General features: G+C 45.4%; 2 protein-coding genes and 1 long non-coding RNA gene across 5 annotated transcripts in view; 2 read left to right on the forward strand and 1 right to left on the reverse strand.

Annotated features, from left to right (window-relative positions):
• The first annotated feature begins 612 nt into the window (after nt 1-612).
• Nucleotides 613-4749, forward strand: TSN (translin). The gene is made up of 4 exons (XM_075117737.1): nt 613-756; nt 1720-1835; nt 2527-2606; nt 3095-4749. Exons 1-4 carry the CDS (start codon nt 635-637, stop codon nt 3329-3331), a joined length of 555 nt encoding a protein of 184 aa, XP_074973838.1. The 5' UTR covers nt 613-634; the 3' UTR covers nt 3332-4749.
• A 1623-nt stretch (nt 4750-6372) lies between these two features.
• LOC142068517 (uncharacterized) lies at nt 6373-22284 on the forward strand. Its single transcript, XR_012664327.1, has 4 exons — nt 6373-6833; nt 8498-8639; nt 9636-9798; nt 22188-22284. It is a non-coding gene; the product is annotated as an uncharacterized LOC142068517 (long non-coding RNA).
• Nucleotides 11765-23140, reverse strand: part of LOC125644636 (uncharacterized) — an 89970-nt gene continuing 78594 nt past the window's right edge. For all 3 annotated transcript variants that reach the window (XM_048868849.2, XM_048868848.2, XM_075117736.1), the window contains 4 exons: nt 22104-22302; nt 19597-20219; nt 15001-15146; nt 11765-13560 (listed from right to left, as the gene is read on the reverse strand). In XM_048868849.2, coding sequence (XP_048724806.2) covers nt 12765-13560; nt 15001-15146; nt 19597-20219; nt 22104-22302 — 1764 coding nt within the window. In that variant the 3' untranslated portion in view covers nt 11765-12764. The remainder of the gene's footprint in view (nt 13561-15000; nt 15147-19596; nt 20220-22103; nt 22303-23140) is intronic.

The following is a 23140-nucleotide window of genomic DNA, read 5'->3' on the forward strand; positions in this document are numbered from 1 at the left end:
TTGCTGCATGGTTTTCTGTTAAGGTGTACTTCATATCTACAAACTCTAGGTGGCAGTGGGGTTAGTATATAAATGAGCCTGAAACCTTACTTTTCTAAGTAGGGGCTTAAAATCCCGCTGATTACCACTCACAATTGTATAGGTAATGATGGTTTGAAACATAATTCATTCAAATGTATATAAAACAGAAAGGGCTGCTGAAAAACATAGATCCAACCCCAGCTATTATCCATTGTAATAATATTTCTTTTTATCGAGTAGTGAGTTATTGGATTTGGAACAGAAAGAAGAGTATCTCCCATCGTTGAATAGTCAATTCAGCATGCTATTGCTGATCTGGCTCTGTGATGTGACTGAGCCTTATTGATGACCAGTGATTCCTAAATAATTATGGAGTGACTATTTTCATGTAACTTGGAACTGTGGACTAGTGGTTGAAGTTCAGGTCTGAGAGCCAGACCTCCTGGGTTCTCTTCATTGCTTTGCCACTGACTCCTGGTGTGACCTTGTTGAAGTCACGTAGCCTGTTCGTTGCACTGATGTGTAAACATGAGTGTGCTGTTTGGAGAAGATTAGATAGCGCTACGTACAGTTACAGGATTCTTTTGCAAAATTTAGTCTAGACGCTTCCTAAATGTTGCACTGTTTCTTTTTTTCAGTACCAAAGAAGTGTCTCAAGGCCCGAGAACACTTTGGTGCAGTCAAAACACAGCTAGCATCTCTGAAGACCAAGTTTCCAGCTGATCAGTACTACAGGTGTGTAAGATGACAAGGTTTTGATATTCTAAATGGTTATTACACACTTTAAGTTAAAAGGATACTGTGAAGGTGTGTAGGCCCCAACACTTTTTTCTACCCTACAAATTATGGGTAGCATTGGTTTACACTTTTTTCATGAATCAAAAATGGCTCTTTGACCAAACTTTTTGGTAAAATTGTTCAGCTTTCAAAAAACATTTCCCCCCCCGTTACTAGAATTGTTTGTTGAAAATTTTCATTCTCTGTTTTTTTGAAGACTTCCTAACAAAAATAATTTGGCTTTGTTTTGAGTAGCTCTAATTAAGGGCCTGATTTTTCAGAGGTATTGAGCACTCACACCTCCATTCACTTCAGTTAGTTGTTAGTTCTGTTGCATTTCTGAAAACTAAGCCCCAAATCCGCCATGAAACGTACATCTGATATTGGGAATTATTCCAAAATGAGGCAGTCCTCTTTGGCCCTTGTTTGCTTTCCCTGCCAGTAGAGGACTTCTGACAAGAGTACTTCAGAGAGCAGGAATCTTGTCAGTTAAATCCATTGCCAGTTCACATGAGGTTAGCCATTACAAAGGATTGGAGAGAAGAGGTGAACCCTCCGATACGTTACCTTGCATTTCGTACACGTCTGTTGATCATCCCGCACTGAGCACCTTGAGTTGTTCAGATTGCCAAGCCCACAAGCTCAGAGTGACACAGTAAACCCATATTTGTGGGGTGGAAGTCTTTTCATTGTCAAGGAAGCCATTGTTTGTATCAAAATATAACTTTTGGATGGGAAGCTGTGAAACTTCAGTTCTGTCAGTCTTGGCAGCGTGTCCAGCTGAAGTGCAGGGCAGAAAGTAAATATGCAGCACACCTACTATAAGGTAGACTAGATATTTAATACTTTCAGTCCTTACTAAAGCAAGTTGTAAAAATGTGTTGAATGAATTTTTTCAACTGATTGTGTGTTTCAATATAGATTTCATGAACACTGGAGGTTTGTGCTACAGCGCTTGGTGTTTCTGGCAGCATTTGTTGTCTACTTAGAGACAGAAACATTAGTGACTCGAGAAGCTGTTACAGAAATACTTGGAAGTAAGTTAATGTTAATTAAACTGGATAAAGTTGTAAAGTTCTTAAATTTAGTGATTTGCAGAGTTAGATTTAATTTCCTATGGAATGAACAGATTAAACACCAGCAGAAATGTATCTTTATAAAGATGCAAACCAGACTACAAAAAATTTAATCTGGAAAATAGAGACTTTTTTGCTTAATGTCGTAGTTTAGGAAAGTAATTGTTTACTCCTAAGGATATTTGACAAAACCATGTGAAATTAAATGTGCCTAGGATGATGACTTTGCTTTGTCTGTTTTTTCCCTCCCACTACTTTTGTTTTAAATGTTAAATAAGAAGTTAGCATAGTTAATGTTTTGGAGCTATAACTCTGCACAGAGCAGAGGATGTTTTTAAAAAAATTCAGGCGGACTAAAAGTTTTAAACAGAAAACTGTTGTACTTCTGTGATCCTGTTGGTTCAAGTGTAAGGTATTGTCTCGTAGGTAGAGAACATGTTCCCATGTTGGTTTAACATCTGACCAAGTCAAAAGGCTGAAGAGGAGCAGTAATTACGTTCTATATGGGGAAACAACTGACTTCTATATTGCCACTGGATTTCTTATGTTTGAAATGTCTTCTGTAGCTGACTTGAAATAAAAACATTTCTAACTTGCTGCTTGTGTTTAGGTATGATATTGATTCAGATTGCAACTCTGTTTTTCACCTTAGTTGAGGCTGATCGAGAGAGAGGTTTTCACCTGGACATTGAAGACTACCTCTCTGGGATTCTGACTCTTGCTAGTGAGTTGGTAAGTAAAAGATATTTACACAAATTGATAGCTGGTCTGAAACCAACCAAAAATGAATGGCCAGTAGCTTGTTTTCCAGACCCTACGTTTGGGAAGAGTAGAAGTTATATTGCATAATGCCCTGGTGTTGAACTCTTAGTTAACTTTCCAACCACTATGAAATGCTACTGTAGCAACTAGGACTGAACCTCAGGAAGGGAAGAACTAAGTGTCTACTTCAATTTAATCCTGTCCAGATTCAAATCAGTGCCTTGATTGAAAACAAGGATTCTCGTTAAACAAGAAACCATTCTATATGATGAGTATAACTAGTCTGATTACCATGCTGAGGCTTTTTCATACAGTAAACTGACAGGAAAAGCATGTTTGGCTGTAGAAACAGATTGAGGTAGGTGACCTCTGTCCTCAGAAGGATCTTGAGAGATCTGACTTGGCAGTTGCATGTGTAATCAACCTTCTTCCACACCATCTGACTTGTTTCCCTGCAGTCTAGGCTGGCAGTGAACAGTGTCACAGCAGGTGACTATTCTCGTCCTCTTCGCATCTCCACCTTCATTAATGAGCTGGATTCTGGCTTCCGTCTCCTCAATCTGAAAAATGACTCCTTGAGGAAACGCTACGACGGCTTGAAGTATGACGTCAAGAAAATTGAGGAAGTGGTTTATGACTTGTCAATCCGAGGGCTCAGTAAGGAGGCAGCGAGTGATGTTGGGGGAGAGAAATAGAAGCTGCTGTTCTAGCAGCATCATGGATTACCTCAGATTGCCAATGAGGGAGGTGTGTTAGCAAAGCCCTCCTGCTCTAGTTTAGAAGAACCACAAGCTGAAAAGTGCTCTCTATTTTCTTACCAAATGTGTAGTATGGGTGTTAGAACGCAAAACGTTTTGTAAAATCATGTCTAGGGAAGGGCACCAGGCTTCCTGTTTCCAGTGGAGTTACTCTGTCATAAACACACATCACTGTTCTGTGTACCATAGCAACAGCTGTCAAGAACTTCCTGCAGCTGAAATTCCCACTTAGTTCTGTGGAGTCACTCCAGCTCCACTGCTGTATTGTTCTGGCAGTGACGTGCTTCAGCTTTCTGTGCCCACACATCCTCAATGGTGTGGGCGTGGGATGCAGCTTACTGCAAATATGACATGGCGTTTTGAGAGACAGTGTGTAGCTATTCAGTTCCTTTCTTAAAAAAACACTGATCTTCATTGACAATTTTTTTTTTTTTTTTTTGTAATTTTCACCCACTTTAGTAACTTGAGCAGCAAAGATTTATATAGCAGTTTATTGCCCTGATCTTATTTACTGGTGACAGGATATCAAAAACACTAAACTGCAAAATTAGGCAAAGCAGCTCATGTAGACATATCACTGGGAATCAGTCTTTTCCATATAACTTTGGCATATCGTGTCCAGGCATCTCAATATTATTTTTTAAATGACAAGATTTTTGTCACCAGAAAGACAGGCCGGCTGTTTCTCAGAAATGTCTGCTTTCGCTTGTTGGCGTTGTTCGTTACTGTGAGTAAACAATGTTGAATTTTAAAGTGAATCGTTTTATTTTGAGCACTCTACATGATTGCTTTTCTGACCATCCAGACTTCCTAGTACTTACATGCTAAGGAACACCTCATAAAGTGCAGGCATCTTTTGGGTTCTGAGTACTTAGTTCCTGAATAGGCCAAACATTCTGTGGCTTTTTTTTTTTTTTAAATTCCCAGGTAGTTAGTTTCATATAGTAAAAATGTTTGTATCTTAATAAAAGGGAAAAAATAACTTCTGGTCTAGTTTGCATATGAGATTTTTATACCCAAACAACCTGTTTTTTCATTATGTCAACATCCAAATTCACACATCACACATTCCTAAAGGAATACATTTGAATTTTACATAACCTTTTTTTACCATTTTGTGTAATGTCCTAGTTTTTCTTCTTTAAATATAATTTGTCTAGGACAAGGACTGTTTCCAAAGGATAAAAATACCACTTGTTGAATATAAACAAGCAAAATTACAAGCAGTTGTTGAAATTCCAGTTAATCTTTTAGTTTGTAAAAGTTTTGCAGTTAGCTGTTAAAGCTTGTTTTAAAAAAATCATTGGGAGAAACAAGTTTCTTTGTTATCCTGACCAATAAAAGCTGTTCTTTGACTTCGTGTCCATCTGGTAATTCTGTCTCTTGCCTGATGTTTGTTAATGTCACCGCTTTTCATCCTGAAGTCCGGCCTGAGGAGTTTTTAATACAAATTCAGCCTGCTACTTTAAAATTGTGTGATTAATATTCAATTCCGGTGCGCTAGCTGGGAAACTGGATCGGCCACCTCCTCCACAGATCAAGGAGGGGTGAGGATTAAGCTGTGAATATATAGAACCTACCCAGAATATGTATTTGGGATTCTGTTGTGTGGGGACTTGAACACCAAGGTTCTGAGGTCTTCGGTACTTTGTATGGCCTCTGTTGTTGCGGTACCTGAGTGCCTCACAATCTTTAATGTATTTATTCTCATATGAGATAGGGAAGTGATGATATTACTGCCATTTTATAGCTGGGAAACTGAGGTTCAGAGACTGTCACTTGCCTAAGATTACACAGTAAGCCTGGGGGAGTGGGGAGTTTAAGCCAGGTCTCCTGATTTTTAGGGTAGCACCCTAGCCACTAGACCATGCTTCCTCTCAAGGACTCTGCAAACAGCAGAAGTTCAACTCCCTCTCTGACCACACCCATCCCACCAACATTCTCTGTCTCTTCAGGCGGGATCTTTCCAATGTGGTGCTCCTGGGGCTAGATAACTAGTAATCCTCCCCTGGGCCTGCAGGTGTCTAGGCAGCAGGAAGGGGAACACTGGGTAGCCTCTCTCTCTCCTCGTAAGATCATTATAGGCTAAGTATGGGCTGCATTCTTCGTTCCAAATGCTTGTCTTGGTGAGTGGATAGGGTGTAGGAAGCAGCACAGTTTGCTCACCAGCCTGCAGCTGGGAGCACAAAGGAAAATGTTCCTACTGCAGCAGCTTCTTGAAAGGTCCTGGGGGCAGAAAAGCCCCATAATCTTTACAGCAGTAACGAGGAAACCTCTGGAGTTGTAGCTGCACGCAAAAAACCTTGGGCTTCTCTTCCCTAGCATTTGGTGCCAAAGAAAAGGGTATGTTTCTGCCCCAGAGCTGCATGCGTTGTCTTGCCAGCTGCCACTGGCCTAGGAACAGGGGAAGGGGAAATAAAATTCCCCTGAAAGACTCAGTTTGGGGGAGGGAGTGGCCTGTAGCTGATGGTCTCTGCTCCAAAGATCATGTAGGTAAGCAGAAGTCACTTAGCCCAGGAGCATGGTGAGAGGCAGTTCTTCCCTTAAGCCTGCAAAAGTATACCAAGGTCAAGAGTGTTTTTGATGATCTGATTCATGATGCACCTTCAAACAAATCTGTAGGGAAAATAATGACACTTATTTGGTCTTGAATACCCTCCCCACTACACACTTGTCAGCTGAAAGGGGGAGTGAGTCAGAGCAGAGGCACTGGAAAGCCTGACTCAACAGCAACCTAAGGTATTTTCTGAAGCACTTGTGCCAGAGTGCATATTCCAGAGAGAGCTCTCCATGCTTGCTTTGGAGACCTGCTCTTCCTAAGGTCGCTCCTCCGCCTCTCCCTTGCCTCAGTATAAAGGGCAGTTCAAGTTGATTGTGAGCAGCATAAAAACAAGCAGTTACTCAGTCCTCGGGGAGGAGTGAAAGTGCTGGCCTAAGCCAATGCTTCCAGCTCTTGTTAAAAGCTTTCAGGAAATGAGGGTGAAGTGGCTATAGAAGCCAGAAGGGCCGTCTTGGTTAGTTTCAACTCCATCTGTTGCAGCTAGTAGATTTTAAGTGAATGTGCAGGAAAGTTAGACAATTGTAACTTTTCCCCCCACTGCTCTCACTTCTGCTAGACTTGCCCTGAGTTCCCTCTGTGGACAAATAACTTGCCTTCCCCCTGCTGCTAAAAGATGGTTCTGCATAGAAGAGCAACACATAGGCCTTTTCAGTTGGGAGAGCGATGATGGGCTAGGTACATTAGCAGGGATGGAAAGTAACTGCATCAGATTTCCTGAGGGTATTCGCACAGACTTTGACTCTTAAGACACCAATGTATTCCATTTCCTTTCATTAAGGTGCTGCCTGCAGCTGGATACTGTGGCTTAATAGAGAGCTAAAAGAAGAGCTGTCTGGAGACCTGAGCAGCTTGTTGGGCTGGATTTATGGCTGTGGGCAGGTGTGTGGTTTTTGGAAGCAATGAGCCTATTGTGCTATCTAATATCTCCCCTAGCTTGTGTTCAGTCCCAGTCACTAATTAATTGAGGGCAGGTGTCTATAATTGCAGGTTCCCTTGCCTCTCATATGCTTCTCTCTGCTTATTAAGGACATTTTAAAACTCTTGCACTGGGGGTTTGCTCGGTGACTTGTTGCTGTGTTGTTTCCTGAAGCAAAAGATTTCTGACTGAATAAAATAGTTGCACCCTCCCTTTTAAAAGAGCAAATGACAGTGCTAAGAATGGTTCATTTCTGAAAGAACAGACAATATGTTGAATGTTGCTATGGAGATTGCCACACCTCTAAGAAGTCATTTAAAGAGCTTGAGAACAGCTTTGAACACACAGTATTTGCATGGTTGACTTGTATTCATCCTGCTTCCTAATGCTTATACTAGCTTTTTGTCCAGGTTGCTGAAATATTTGTGCTATGTTTTTCCTGTATCTGTAATCTCCAAAGCTGTGGAGTAAGTCATGCTGCACATGATGCTGCATTAGTTCATACCTCCCTGCAGATAGATGGTCCAGATTTGGCTTTATTAAGTGTCTAGCAAGACTGGGAATCGACTGCCTTGTTAATTGTGATGAGTCTTCCATCTTCTTTGTTTTGTGTACTCACTACATAGAATTGAAACATTCAATACCCTGGAAATTAGTCCATATGCAGATTCCCTTTCAACAGCTGTAAATTAAAAGCAGATGAGCAGCTGAGTATACAGAGGATCCATTAAAGGCAAATAATGTTTAAAACATAATTAGACCCTGTCAAGTTAGACAGGCTCTGCAGTTGATCTGTTGGTTGATGCAGACTGTTCTAGACAAAGACTTATAGTTCCATGACTATAAGCTTTTTAGTATAGTGAGTCAGTCCTTATATGGTTGTACAGTAACAAGCACATTGTTTCTGCTCAAAAAATAATATCCACATGTGTCTACAGTGCATTATTTCTGCTCAGTAAATAATATACCCAGGCTATGTTATTGGGCTTTTTAATGGGAGCCTCCATTTGTCTTGTCTAGAGGAAATGTGACTGTTTTACTAAGAATTGGGCAGAAGGACTTTTCCTATGAAATCTAGAAATATCTGGAATCTGACAAATGTTGTTGCTATCCAAGCAGTTGTACAGAATAAGATCAACAGGACTTGCACTAGTGGCAGGCCTTGTCTAGTTAAGGTGAAAGCCTCTTTTGAAATGGCCCCTTCTCTCAGTCTCGGAGAACTGAGACACCTCAATTTAAAGACACCCAGTTATTCAAACAGCCACTGTTAAGAATATAAGAACAGCCATACTGGGTCAGCCAATGGTCCAGTATCCTGTCTTTCGACAGTGGCCAGTGCCAGGTGCTTCAGAGGGCATGAACAGAACAGGTAATCAGCAAGTGATCCATCCCCTGTTGCCCATTCCCAGCTTCTGCCATACAGAGGCTAGGGACACCATCCCTGTTGGGTTTGATTTCCAGTTTGCTGTGGAACAAAATGATCAGATCAGAAAAACTTTTAAAGCTTTACAGGATCTAGAGCTTTTTCCAGCAGTGGAAGCCAAAGCTGTTAGATTTGTTTATAGTGAAATAAAGTATTGGACAGCAGGGAGCTATTAGGATCACTAAACTCATGTCTTTTCTTAAGAGAACTGCCAGGCAATGAAGTAAAGGAAGAGTCTAACCATTTCCTTCACTGGAGAGAAAATGAACTTGCCAGCATCCTATTGCTTTCTCCTGTGTATGTGGTCTGACAGTTTCAGACTGATTGAGTTGTGGATCTATTGTAGGTACGTGGCACTTCAGAAAAATCTTTAACCAGCACATGGTGGGCTCAGGCTGCCAGTTTATTTTAAAAAAACCACTCCCATCAAGAAACCACATTAAAGAAAACTACCTAGTGATTCACCAAACATTTTGTCTGTGCCTTTGCGAACATACAGATTATTGCCTAACTGAACTTTGAATAATGGAAAGGGTCAGGCTACCACTGAAGAGGAGAAAGGGGCATTCTGCCCAATACCAGTCGTCACAATATTATGATTTGCATCCAGCAGCACCGGTTCAATCTGTTCCCTGCTGCTTTCCACCTGAAGGAGCGAGATGCAAATCATCTTTTCTGCAAAATGAGAAGGTAGGGAGTTAAGGATGGTGTTTGAGAGTAGGACGCTAGCAAATTCTGTTCTACAGCCAGGGCCTTTCTGTTCACATTGCAGCCCTGACTCAAAGAAACTATTGCACTGACTCGTCTCAGTGAAGAAGGGGGCACTGGCATTTCCAGGGCCACAGGCACTCATGTGCGGATACCATTGTCATCTGCAAGGCCAGAATCCAGGGCGAGCCTCTCGCACTTAAAATGAGAGGTATGTGCACAATCGTCATAGGAGCTGAAGCCACCTTCAGTGCTATCAGCATCTAAAGCTTTGTCCCATAGTGGCAAAAGAGCAGAGGGTCCCAGAGCATAGCCTTGGGTTTTTAATGAATTACTGGAAATCACGATCCTGTCATCTGGAAACATTCTACCTTCTATCACCTCAAAACCAAGCCAACCTGATTGCAGAATATATGGAAACTCAGGGTTAGAGAAGAGCTATCTTGTCAATTATAAAGCGGGTATTAATGCTACTAGGAGCTATGTTCCCTAGATCATTTTTTCTTTATAGGACTGTCTAATGCAATTGTATCTTTCTTAATATGAAATTAATAACAGCACTAAAACAAGAAACTTTAAAGCTTAATAGTTGGGGTGAGGAAAGAACGGAGAAAACGTATCTGCTCTATCGTAGGTACCAGCAGAGCTCCATTGGGACCACAAGTGAATAAGAAGCACAAGTGAAAATGGAAGATGTGCCCGCCTATCCTGGGGCATGTTTGTCATGTGTGAGGAGGTCTCAGCAAATCCCCCCACCAAACAAAATGAACCGTGAAAGCAATTCTTGGAGGGCACAGGTAACTCAGAGCAATGTGTGTGGGTCAACAGAGGATACTGTCCTGTAGACAAATATTTCAGCTGTTGCTCTTTGGATCAGTTTTCAGGGTGCAAAGTAACTGCTGTAGAAATCCTCAGAGCCGGATAATCACTGATTCTGCAGAATCCTTTAGCTCCACAGTAACCAGACTTTGTAAGACTGAAGGCTGCACTAGCAACTTCTCAGGACCTTGAGGACTACCTTAATCTGCATATATATTTACATAATTGATCAAAGGATAAATACACAAGTGTATTTTCTTGGGCATGGACCTTCTTGGATGGATTAACAGAAATATCTTGTTGGATGTGTTCAAAGTGCTTGCAACCCCTCCCAGCTAGATGTCATCCACACACTTTATAACATTCACTCCACTCCATTATTTAAGTCGCTAATGACAATATTGAATAGTACCAGGACAGACTGCTGCAGGGTCCTACTAGATACATCCTCCCAGTTTGACAGTGAACCGTTGATGATGATCCTCTGAATACAGTTTTTCAAACAGTTGCACGCCTACCGTATTGTAATTTCATCTACACCACGTTTCCCCAGTTGCTTTTGAGCATGTCACATGGGACAGTGTCAAAGCCTTACTAAAGTCCAGATATATTACATTCCCCCTACCCAGTAGGCCAAAGAAGGAAATTAGATTGGTCTGGTAAGATTTGTTCTTGACAAATCCATGTTGGCTATTATTTATCACCCTATTATCCTCCAGGTTTGAACAAATTGATTGTTTAATAATTTGTCCAGTATCTTTCCAGGTATTGAAGTTAGGCTGACTGGTCTATAATTCACTGTGTCCTTCTTTCCCCCCTTTTAAAAGATAGGTGCTATGTTTGCTGTTCTCTAATCCTATGAGGTTTTATCTGTCATCCATGAGTGCTCAAAGATAATCGCTAATGGTTCAGAGATTGCTTCAGTTCCTTAATACTGTAAGGTGAATTTCATCAGGCCCTGCCAACTTGAATACATCTATCTTATCTAAATATTCTTTAGTCTGTTCTTTTCCCTATTCTACCCTGAGATCCTTCTTCCTTGTTGTTTATTTTAATTGTGTTAATCATCTGGTTACAATTAACATTTTTATTGACAACTGAAGCAAAAAAAGCAATACACATTTCAGCTTTCTTTCTCTGGGTCGTCCTTTATTTGGTCGCCTTCCCCATTAACTAATGGACCTACACTTACCTTCATCTTTCTCTTACGTCTAATGTGTTTATTGAACCTCTTTGCCTTTTATGTTCCTTGCTAGGTGTAATCCATTTTGTGCCTTAGCCTTTTTCATTTTGTCCCTACAAGCATGCGCTATTCTTTTATACTCCTCCTTAGCAATTTGTCCTCATTTCCACTTTTTGTATGATTCTTTTTTGATTTACAGGTCATTAAAGAGTTCCTGATGGAGCCATGTTACTGTCTTAACTATTCTTCCTCTCTTTCCTCCACATTGGGATAGTTGGCAGTTGCGCCTTTAATACTGTCTCTTTTAGAAACTGCCAGCTGTCCTGAACTCCTTTTTCCTTTAGAGATCCTTCCAACCCTTCCTATCAATTCTCTGAGTTTGAGGAAATCTGCTTTTTTTATGTCCATTTCTTTATTTTGCTGATCTCTCTTTCCTTTCCTTAGAATTACAAACTCTATCATTTTGTGGTCAGTTTCACCAAAGCTGCCTTCCACCTTCATATTCTCAATCAGTTCCTCCCTATTAGTCAGAATCAATCTAAAATAGTCCTTCCCCAGTGTCAGAGTCCACACTGATGTCAGGTTATCTCGTAAGGATCAGGGGAACGTGGCTACTGAGCCCAGATGATGGTGTGTGTTACACAAACTACGTTTCCCATAAACCCAGGTGGACTCTTTTTGTTTACCTTCATGCCATCTGCAATCAACGAAATTCTAAACCTAGAAAACAAGTGGTCCCAAAAATAAACAAAACACCCATCTAGAGTCATTGAAACATAATTAAAACATTTTATGTTGTTAAACTACAGTACAATGTAAACTGTTTCTTTTTTAAACTTTTGAAATGCACTAGATTACATCTTTAAATAATCACAAACTTTAAAGTTCACTAGAAGTGGTAACAGACCCTTATTCACAGACCCACAGTTCTGAAATATTTCAAACGTATCATTATTTTCCAGTCTTCTGGCATGTCTTTAAGTCAGTAAAAAACCTGATGATTTTAAATGTAGGGGATATTGCCCTTCCACAGTGTTCTACAGGTATTTTGGGGGGAGAGAGAGCTGTGTCTTCTGCTTTTTGGGTTTATTACATGCATACAACGCTGATTAAAACTGAGCAAATCTGCATCTACTTTGTTTGGTTTAAAGATGAGCGATTGATTCCCTCCCGCCACCCCCGCTCCAGCAACATATTTCATTGAACTTACCAGGAATCAGATAATGAAATATATTTCTTGGGAGAGAGGGTGGAAACCAGTAAAACTAGAGACTTATCCTGTCCAAACTTCCTCCTTCGTTTGGTAATACTGCACCTAGCTTTGACCTTGGCTTTATTTAACGCTGATGGAATATGTGCAACAATGACACCTCACTCACGATCAAGATCAGCTCTTCAGCACAGCCATGTAATATCGAGCACCTGGCACCATTAGCCCTCAGTGCAATATTAACAACTGAAGCTCATTATTTTCTTTCCAGAGACCTGCTCCTCATAAGAAGCCTAATCATAATAGGTAAGTGAGTCACAAATAGCATGTAAGTCCTTCCTGCTGAAATCCAAGGTGAGGGTGCAACAGCTGGTTGCAACGCTGCGAGTAAATTATCATCCTCGTTGGGCCAGACTCATTCCTGGTGTCACTGCACAGTTGTTGATGGAGTTACACCAGTGCTGAATTCAACCCATTGATTCTAGTGATGGTTCTGTGCAGGTCTCACTGGCTTAGCCCAGTCTTTTCCAACAGGAATCTCTCCCTCGATTTCACGACCTGTTATAGGATGTGCTTATCATGATGTTGGGCAGAGCGTTCCGCCGCTTCTTCCAGGAGCCCAGCTCCCTCGAGTACCTCCTGATCTGCCGGAACCAGTGGTGAGTCCGTGCCCTGTCGCCATCCCGGAACACGAACGCCTCCCGCCTGATCTCCATGAGTTCAAAAGTATCACTGCAGTCTGGGTCTGTAGAGACGACACAGTTACTCAGCCTCAGGGGCTCCCTGAGCAAACTGAACTTCCCATTGTTCTTGTCCCTGATCAACACCAGGACTGCATCTTTCACGGGTCCCAGCTCTGTAGCCTCGAGGCTAGACTCAGACACTCGCTTTATGTTGACCATGAGCAGCACCTGTATGTTCTGAAATTTCAAGGTCTTGCTGCCCTTCTTCACCCACTGGCCATCGGGCGGCTGGGCGAGCTGCAGGAGCCCTTCCATCACAAAGCGTGTCTCCTCCCGCAGCCAGCCCACGGTTTTGATGGCAGTTTCCCTCATCTCAATGTTGATGACTTCCCTGTTCTTCTTGCTGTCTTGGCGGAAGGAGCGCAGGGTCCACGAATTCCCCTCCTGCTTGGTTTTCATGTTGATGTGCTCCAGGTGGGACTCGATGCGGCTCTTGGCTTCCCGCAGGCTGCCATGATCCGGGTGGTACTCAATGGTGGCTTTGATGATCCTGCTGAGTAGAAGCGGGTACTTGGTGACTCTCTGCAAGGGGGCCATCAGGAAGGATCTTAGATTCATGCGCCGAAGCACCGTGTTGTCGTTCTGGGAAACGTTGAGGAATATTCTGTGGGGATTTAAAAAGGGAATAAACTCAGGGTTGGTTATTCTGCTAGCAGACAATGAAAATAAAAAGCAAATGAAGGGGTTTCAGGATGCTGGTATTGATCCCAGCTCCTTAGGCGGCATCCTTAGCTACTGTGCGAACCACCAGCCCAGTCTGACAGCCGAAGTGCTAAAGGCCTACAAGCCCACAGCAGCACACCCAGGCCCGATTGGATGATCAGTCAGCACTCTCATTGGGTACCCTGACTACATAAAGGCCCCAAGAGGAAGAGGAAGCTTTCTGAGCAACAGACCACTGCTTCACCTGACTCTGCCTTGCCACCTCGCCCTTCCTCAACCCATTGATCCGGCCCCTTGCCAGGATCTTCCAGATACTGACCCCTCCAAGAACTCTGACCTTTGCCCTAGACTGCCTCCAATACAGATTGCTCCGAACACCCGCGCACACCTGACTAATGGTCTGGATTGCCCCTAGCCGACTGGGCATTACAAAAGGTGTGATGCTGAAAGGAGCTGAACACTTGTGATTCCCATTGGCTTTCACTGGCTTCAGGTGCTCGATATTTCCTAAGATTAGGCTTGTTACCAGCACCAGAGGAATACACCACATTATGGGATGGATCACATCCCTTTATAACAGTTCTCCACCAAAGGATTTTAAAGTGTTTAGGGCCAAATCCTCAGCTGGAGTGAACTGGTCTAGACTCACTGGGTTCCATACAGTGGCACCAATTTACATCAGATAATAATTACAGAAATGCAGGTCTGGAAGGACCTCAAGAGACCATCTAGACCATCACCCTGCATTGCTGAGGCAGGATTAGGTATACAGGACCCTCTACTACTAATACCTAGCTCTTACACAGTGATGTTCATCAGTAGATTTCAAAACACTTTGCAAAGGAGGTCAGTATCATTATCCCCCTTTTACAGATGGGGAATCCGAGGCACAGAGCAGTGAAGTGACTTACTCAAGGTCACCCAGTAGCAGACCTGGGAATAGAACCCAGGGCTCCTGATTCCAACGCCCATGATCTGCATACGAGGCCATACTGCCTCCCACTGAGGAATTCACTTTTCCAGTGGAATATCTGGCACAAGTCAGCAGTGACTGAGAGCTGTTCTCATCTGTGGATTGTTTGATGACCCGTATGAAATGAGTTTGGTGGGTCTCAGTCCAGTTCTGAGTGGATAAGCATTGGTATCACAAAATCCGTGTGGGCTACCTCAGCAGAAAGGCCAGACCTAATTGACTAAGGAGGGTGAATTACCCTCTCACTCCTAGAGGGGATCCCATCAGGCCACGATTGACCACACCTTGGGAAGCCTGAACTTCCCCTGTCCTGCATAGATGGCTTCAGTTTCCAGGCTCCAGGGTTGGTGCTGTTCTGGATCTCTCCGGTCCCTGTAGCCCATGACAGACACACTCAGCCAATCTTACCTGAGTAGCTCTTTCTCCTTCTCCAGGGCATTGAGCATGTTCACTGAAGAGGACTGCTGAAGACAGTAGGTCTGAAAGGCCGGCAGCATATTGACAAACTCCAGAAAGATCTCGCCAATGCACACGGTCATCAGGTCCTCATCATCCTGCAAACACACAACCCGGTAGCCACTGCCGTCAGTCGAGGAGAGACGGGGGCTCATCTGGGGTGATCCCAAGCCACGGGCCCAATCCTGGGAATGCTTCCTGATGGGCAGAGCACTTACTACGCTAAGCAATCCCACTGTGTTCAGGGTAGTATGCGCTAAGCCTGGTAGCGTCAGCATGAAAAGAGTCTGTGGACCAGATTTTCAAAGGAGCTCAGCTCACTGAAGTTTGAACCTCAGGACCCCCCCGCCCTAACTTCACATCAGTGCACTCAGGCCCAAATCCAGCCTGATCTGTACTCGCTGAACTCAATGACAGGACTACATTGCCTTCATGGGACTCTGCCTGACCACAGGGCTTCGCCCTGTGAATGAAAGGAGGCGAAGTTGATTGTTTGAGCCAGCAAGGAGCTAATGTAATCTAAACCATCTTTCCCACTTTTTCATTCAAGGATCTCAATGTGCTTTACAAATGGGGATTAATGTCCCCGTTTTCAGAGATAGGGAAACTGAGCTGCAAAGGCTGAGGCCCAGATATTCAAAGGCATTTAGACTCCTAACTCCCATTGATGTCAATGGGAGTTAGGCACCAAAATACCTTTGCAGATCTGGGCCTAAGTAACTCACCAAAGATCACACAGCCTGTCCGTGGCAGAGCTGAGAATAGCACTCTGATCTCCTAAATCCCATACTCTGATGTTGCTCCCTGGGCTGAACTGCTTTCCTCCAATTACTGCTGACAGCACCTTCAATGTAGGTGATAGAGAGCAGCCTGCAGAACTGTCAGGCTGCTTGTTAGGTTCTTTGGACTTGCCAGAATTTGTCAGCTTAATGGATTTTTTTTTTTGCCAGGGCAGTGGCCCATCAGGAGCCCCCTCCCATCTAGCTGGGATCCCCCCTCCCAAGGGCAGGCATGTCATGAAATCCTGAAACCTGTTAATGAACTCGCTAGAGGTCCAAATCTACCTGCAAGGGAACTCATCCCCATATTTCTTGGAAACTTGCCCAGTCCTCTCCTGGTGAAGGGATTCCCCTCACTCTATTCCCCTTTATGCTCTGTGCCACAGTTATCCTTTCCTGGCTGAAGAGTCTCCATTCAGGGCTCCTTCTAGAGCCCCGTCTTAGGGCAACCTGTCTGTTTCCAGGGCTGGCAGTGGAACATAGAATCATAGAAGATATATCCATCCGAGACCTCCCCCACTGCAACTTGAGACTATTGCTCCCTGTTCTGTCATGGGAACTTTCCCCCTCTATGTGGCTGGCTCGAATGCAGCTCAAGTGAACACAGTCCCCATCTGAAAGCGGCTAGGTGACCTATAGAAAATGAAGAGCTGATCTTGGTCTCCTCCCCAGTGTATCACTTAAACAGGTCAGCGCCAGTGGAGACCAATGATGGAATTGGCTGGCCAATATGGATTACACCCCTGCAGGTCAGGGTGCGGCGGTGTGTGGGGATGGTGAAGGCAAGCTTGCATGACTGCACTGGTCTGTGGACAAACAGGGTCTTCAGCATGTAGGGCCATCAATGCAACAGGGGTTACTGCGGAGCTGTGCAAAGCACCCTCTCCTGCCACCACTGGCTTAGACCGCAAGAGCTAGGCTCTGAGCGTTCTCCCCAGCGGAGTGATCCAGAGCTACTACTGCCGGCCGGTCTGCCACAAAGAATTGCCAGGGCGGCCTGACGCCAAGGCTCGTACATGACACAGGCAGCGTTCGAGACAAAATGGACAGAAGTGAAGGGTAATTCAGCTACAGATTAGGGATTGCCTTGCCTTTGTTCTGAGCTATCAGGGCAGGCTGGTGCACCAGGGTGCTTTTAATGGCTCCCCTCTGGACCAGACAGGACTCTGCGGTGCTTTGTAAAAATAAATTTCACGGTAAATTCCTGTTTTCTTTCCATGCGTGTAGTAGAATAAGCTACATAATAAGAATATGGTGCCAGATAAGGCCACTGGCTTTGCTTAGGGGGTTGTGTAGCAAGAAGCCTGGAGTTAGTGCTCTGGTGCTACCATTAGAAACGTAATAATTCTGTAGCCTTTTAGTGCAGGAATACATTGTGGTTGCAAAGAGGGCTGCAGACAAGGAAGACAGAGGCAGTCAGAGGGAGAGGGACCAGCAAAACAAACAACAGCTGCTTTCAGTGTTCATCTGCTCCAGAAATTGTTGAAGGGCAATTCTGACCTTGGCACACATCTGTCCTTCCTGTGGAAGCTGATGCCAGGACTGCTGTGTTGTCAAGGTCATTGCAATTAAAGATATGCATGTGGCATGGTCTGCTGTGTGTGTGTTTCTCAAAGTACAAAAACTTCTGTCTTGAACTGATATTGCAGCTAATGGATTGTGTTCCCTTCAAAGAAAGTGGGAAGTCTGAGCTTGTCACCTGTACACCCCTGCTGGCCTAGGCTTATGGTTTGCCCTGCCACAGAATCTCTATCAGTGGGATGGGTATCTTGGGAAAGTACCCCTGCAGCCATGTGGTCATGATTGCATTGTGTAATGCTGTGGGTTATAGTCAGATGAGATGGTTGTCATACAATGCTGCACATTAAAGGTGACCGGCAAACTGTTTTTACAAAATGTCCTCAGCTGTAAGCAATGTTTGCTGAAAGCCCCCAGCAGCCAGGCTAAAAGGGGAATTTGGCATATCACAGGGCTAGCTTTGACTCTGTTACACTGATGTAAATCTGGGGTTAACTCCACAGTTTTTGGTATTCCAGATTTGCAATTGCGTAACTGATCAGAATCTGGCCCGGTTGGTTTCAAGTGGGGTTCTCTGTTGAAAAATGACTATGTAAAAATGGCACCTTCTGACTTAACAGATCTTCTCCTGGGATTTTGGTATCATATCCGCAACTTTACTAGTGGTTTTTACTGTTAGCCCGGCAGGGCCAACATGGCTAAGGGCGTATGAGCTGGAGTCTGTTCCTTCTGGTGAATCAACAACTCTGTGTAACAAATTCTGATCAGTTTCTCTGTGTGGCTAATGGATAGAGCTGGTCAAAATATGTGTCATGGACAGTTTTCCACTGGAAAATGGTGTTTTGTAGCAGTCAAAATGTTTTGCAGGAAATTTTCAGTGGAAAAAATGTCAAATGATTGGAATTGAAATGGAGTATTTTTCCGCAGGACAGAAATTCTGTTTTCCATCAGCTCTACTAATGGGGTCACACATGCATAGATAAGAGTATAATCTATCTTGAAGAATCTTGATTGGTGATGGTGTATGAGAAGAAAAAATCCCACTTTGACTCCCCAATCCAAGGCTGAGTTTGCAGAGCTGACAATTTACAAGGAACGTCTTTTTACGTGTAAACTGAGCACCTGTGATCGAGAGACAATAAAGATGGTGCCCCATGATGTCAGTTTTACTGTCCCCTTTGAGCGCAGAACCACACTTTCAAATGTCCCTTTTGTCCTTTCTGATCCCAGACTCATTTACTCAGCTCTGCCCCATCTTGAATTTGGCTGGCAAGTGACACTGGCTGCGGGACCCCACTGGAGCCAGCCTTTAGTTGGTCAGGAAGTTGTTTTGGTTTTCAAACACGATGTGGTTTTACAAAGGTTTCATTTTTTTCATTTGAGACACCTTGCCAAAGCACGTAACATATTGACCCCCTGAACACTGGTTCTGTGCTCCAGCTGACTTCCATGCTCATGGATTATTGCCAGCTGTCTACACATTGGGGCTTCATACCATAGTGGGAGTGGTTTGATTGGAGTTGGACATTGTGGGACCTACGCACGTTATGCCAGCTCTGGAGGGTCCTCCTACGCCTGGGTGATCCTCCCACGGCTGGCTGCACTCCTGGTGGCCCCATTCTCTGATATAATTTTTGTATCTCATGCTACTTCCAAAGTGACTGTTCTCGCCATTTGAGGTTGCTGCCTGTTTACAAGGTAATGTTATGTGGATGGTTAGGTGAAACCTCACTGAAGCTGGTTGGTGTATCAGCTGCCCTTCATTCAGGATAAATGTAAGAAGCAATTCATCTCCTTGATGGAATAGACAACTGAAAAAGCAGAAGCCACCGCGCAAAACACAGGCCACTGTGCAAGGCTAGTCGGGAATCTGAGCTATGTGGGTGGAGGGGTTTGACTGGGGGACGGATGCAAAAGCAGGAGGTTTGGTACCCTTTGATGGAGTTGTGTGCGTGAGAAAGAGAAGCAGGAGAAACACCACAGAAGCAGCCAGAGGAGGCATCAAGGAAGCCCCAGAGAAGCACTTGTAGCATGACCCTGAGAAAAAGCTAAGGGAGAGAGACTTTTGGACAGAGTGCTGACGGGTAAGAGGCTGAGAACTGGGAAACAGAACCTATGAGCCCTATTCTCAGCCCCCCTGCCCTAACCATTAGAAAATGCTGCCTCTCAATTAGTGCGATGATGTGACCCTATGATTGACCCAGCCACTGCTGCTATGGACAGAAAGCACAGCTGAGTGCAGGGACTGTACCTGATCAAAGGCCTGGTCAATTTCTTCTTGGAGATACTCCAGAAAATTTTCATTGAGGTCAATCAGCTCCTGGATATTGCTGAACACCGCGAGCAGCTGTTCCCGCGTCAGCAGCCCAGCCGACTGCATCGGGAGGTAGAACTCCTCCCTGATGATCCGCAGGTCCTCGCCGTAGCTGGCTTCTGTGTGGACGAACTCCAGGATCGACTCCTTTCGCTCCGTCCTGCGCTTCTGGCACTTCGCACACAGGTTGGCTCTTCTCTTGCTCTCGTTCTGTGCTTCTGTCTCCACTGGGAAATCTCTCTCACCGCAGTCTGTGCAGGGCCGGTGTGCCTCCCAGGCCTGCAAAGAAGTCAGTGTTTCAGAGGCCCTGTTTTTCCACTTCCTGGCCAATGCTTGGCCGATGCCGCTATCCGCCCTCTCCACCTCCGCCGATCTGGTTCTGGTCGCGCCACCGGCCTCGGCATCATCCCTTTCATCGGTTATGCCAACAATGCCGCTGTCCGCACTCAGGCTGCTGACGTTGCTCCAGCGGTGCTTGGATCGCAGGGAGCTGCGCAGGGAATGGGTGTTCTCGTCAAAGCTGCAGCCGTAGGGGATGTTGGCTTTAGCCACCACCGGACCTGAGCAAAGCACAGACACGAACGAAGCTCAGGACGTGCACTGCTGACTGGGAAGAGCTCACTCAACAGACTCCGAGCTGGGGGCAGCTGTGGGAGCTAGGAGCCTAAGGGAGAGGATGAGGGGAAAACAGGGCTTCAAGTTGTCTCCCACCCTTCTGCTGCTGCTAGATGGAGAAGCCAGGTGGAGCCCCTCCACCAGTCCCACTGCTAAGGGGGCTTGAGCCAGCCTGTGAGTGCCTGTGTCAGTGGACTCTGAAAACACACAGCCCTGATCCACCCCTCACTTGCCTTCTGCGCAAGCCAGCTCCGACTTCAGACTCTGCAACTTACTGAAATCGGACCAGATCCTCCGCGGGTGCAACTCAGTAGTCGATGGAGCCATCCCATGTACACCAGCTGGGGATCCGACCCTTACAATGGACCTTTAAAAAAAATCATTTGTTCCCCCAGGGATTCAAGCTGGGAACTGGAGCACGGACATTGCTGCGCTTTGTGTTGTTACATGAACTGGCTTGTGCTCTCTGCCTACCATTTATTCTGCAGTGCTCAGTATGATGCCTCGTGCCAGGCAAATAATACATCCTTCTGCCCCCAGGGATTGATGTTTCAAGGCCGTAATCTGGTATGGCTAAAAAATCTGGTAATCTGGTATGGCAGTGGTGGGGGATGGGGTCATTTAGAACACAGACCTAGACGGAGCCAGTTGCCAGACGAACTTGTGAGTGCAGGAACCCCTCTATCTGTTATGAATCCCAGAAAACATCTGGTGGGGGGGTGTAAACCCCAGAGGAGTCCGGAAAGGGTTAATGGGCTGCTGGGGGCCCAATCCACCCTACGTTGTGACCCGGGAAGCAGGTGTCAAGCTTTGTGGGAGGGGCTAAAAAGGGAGAGCCCAGCTCACAGACCTGGGGCTCTTGCTGTGGGTGAGTAGGATGGCTGGGGACAGCCCGTCAGGCCGCCCCGAGGGAAGGGAAGAGTTCATTTCTGTGTGTTTATTGTGGCATTTGGGGGCCCAGAACAGGTAGGGGCTGAGCCACCTAAGCCTGGAAGATGCTGAAGGGGGCAGCAGAAGCCTAGGAGGGGAACAGAGGCAGAGACACTACTGTGCCCTGCCATAAATGGGCAGGCAGGAGGGCATGCGGCTACACACCAATTAGCTCGTCTTATCCGTGTCCCTCGTGCTCTCCAGTGCAGGACAGTTCCAGGCGTTATAGTCCAGGGACTTTGGGCTGAATCTCCTCTCACTTACGCCAGTGCAAATTTGGAGTCCAGTGGGACTAATCCATCCCTGTCCCACCACTGGACTCAGGCACAGTGAGTTTATGCCATCTTTGTGCCTCCCATATGTGGGGGCTGCCAGAAGCCAGTTTGGTCCCTTCTGGAGATTAGAGCAGGGGTTGCCCTAACTTGAGCCCAGCTGTCTGCAGCCACTCTTGGCCCTTGGGGCAGCCAGGAATAGCCGGGGCATAGGAAAGCCTGGCCGTGTCCCCCTCCCGCTAGGAGTACTCCCAGCATGCTCCCTGCATGAGGGGATCCTGTGGGGGTGGTGCAGAAATGGCTATGTCAGTTCCCATGGTTGCTAGGGCCTCCTCCCACCGCTCTGGGGTTAGCCCAGATTACACCAGCATAAGCAATCAAACTACATTGATACAAGCCCCTGGACCAGATTCTGAATTCCTTTACACCAGCGTAAGCCCAGAACAACTCCACTGAAGTCAGTGGTGTTACTCCAGATTTCCATCAGTATAAACAAGATGAGGATCTGGTTCATAGCCACTGAATTCTAAACTGTCCTTCTCGAGGGAGCAGAATCTCCTGTTACAATTAAACTAAGGAAGGACACGGACAGTCTGTCCAGGCCCATGCAGGAATCGGTGCAGGTACCAGGGTCTCTCTCCTGGCGTCGCTTCTGTGCGTGTTGCCGGGCTGCTGCCGCTATCTTCAGCTCCAGCTGTTTCCTTTTCACAGCATCTGTTGGCATCGGGTCACTGAAATGAGGCCGCAGACGGCACTCCCGCTGGGCCTTGACACAGTCTGCAGTCTCCTGGGCGATGTCAGAGCTGGATCTGCGCGGGCTGGAATTCTGCAACAAAGGCAAGTGGCGTTAGGGCGGGGGCCAGGAAGTATTTAAAAGCTTTGTCAGAACCAAAAGCAGCAACGGAGCCAGCCTGGGCTCTGCAGGCTGCTGGATGCCATGACAGAGTCTGATCCTGCTGCCTCTGAAGTCAATGGCAAAACTCCCACTCATGGGGGCAGGCTGTGTGGTCTGGGGCTAGGGCAACCGCATGGGAGTCAGGAGCCCTGGGTTCTAAACCCAGCTCTGTTGTGGGGTCATGGGCAGATGACTTCTCCTCTGTTTCTTCTTCTGCTCTCTAGGGCAGGGGCTATCTCTTTCTCTAGGTTTGTACAATGGGGTCCTGATCTAGGCACTACTGTAAAACAAACAACAGTATCAAGAGAAGTAAGACTGAGCCCATTGTCTCTTCCATTCTCAGATGGATTGGCATCACCAGTCACTGAACAGTTCAATGTTGCCGTTTCAGACACATTTTTAAAAACTAAACCTAACTGTTGAAGAGAGCGCGAATATACAAGCAGTTGGTTACACAGCGAATGTCTGTGCTGGGTAGGGGTGGGTGGAATGAAGTCCTTATGGGGTTCTTGGGGGTTATTTTGGAAGTTACACACACACACCAAGTGGTGCTCCAATCCCAGCGAGCCAGGGGTGGCCTGTACAGGGATGAGGGAAGAACTAGCCCCTATTACACTAAAACTTTCCAGGAAAAAAACAGTGAATTAAAAATAATGCAACAGAAAAACTTCATTTAACAAAACTGGCTTGATTCACAGATTTCCTTTCTACATCCATTGCCGGGGTCAAAAATCAGCCCGTTCGTATGCCCCTGATCTTTCCGAACACT

The sequence above is a fragment of the Caretta caretta genome, chromosome 11, assembly GCF_965140235.1.
Source record: "Caretta caretta isolate rCarCar2 chromosome 11, rCarCar1.hap1, whole genome shotgun sequence".
NCBI classification, from domain to species: Eukaryota; Metazoa; Chordata; order Testudines; family Cheloniidae; genus Caretta; species Caretta caretta.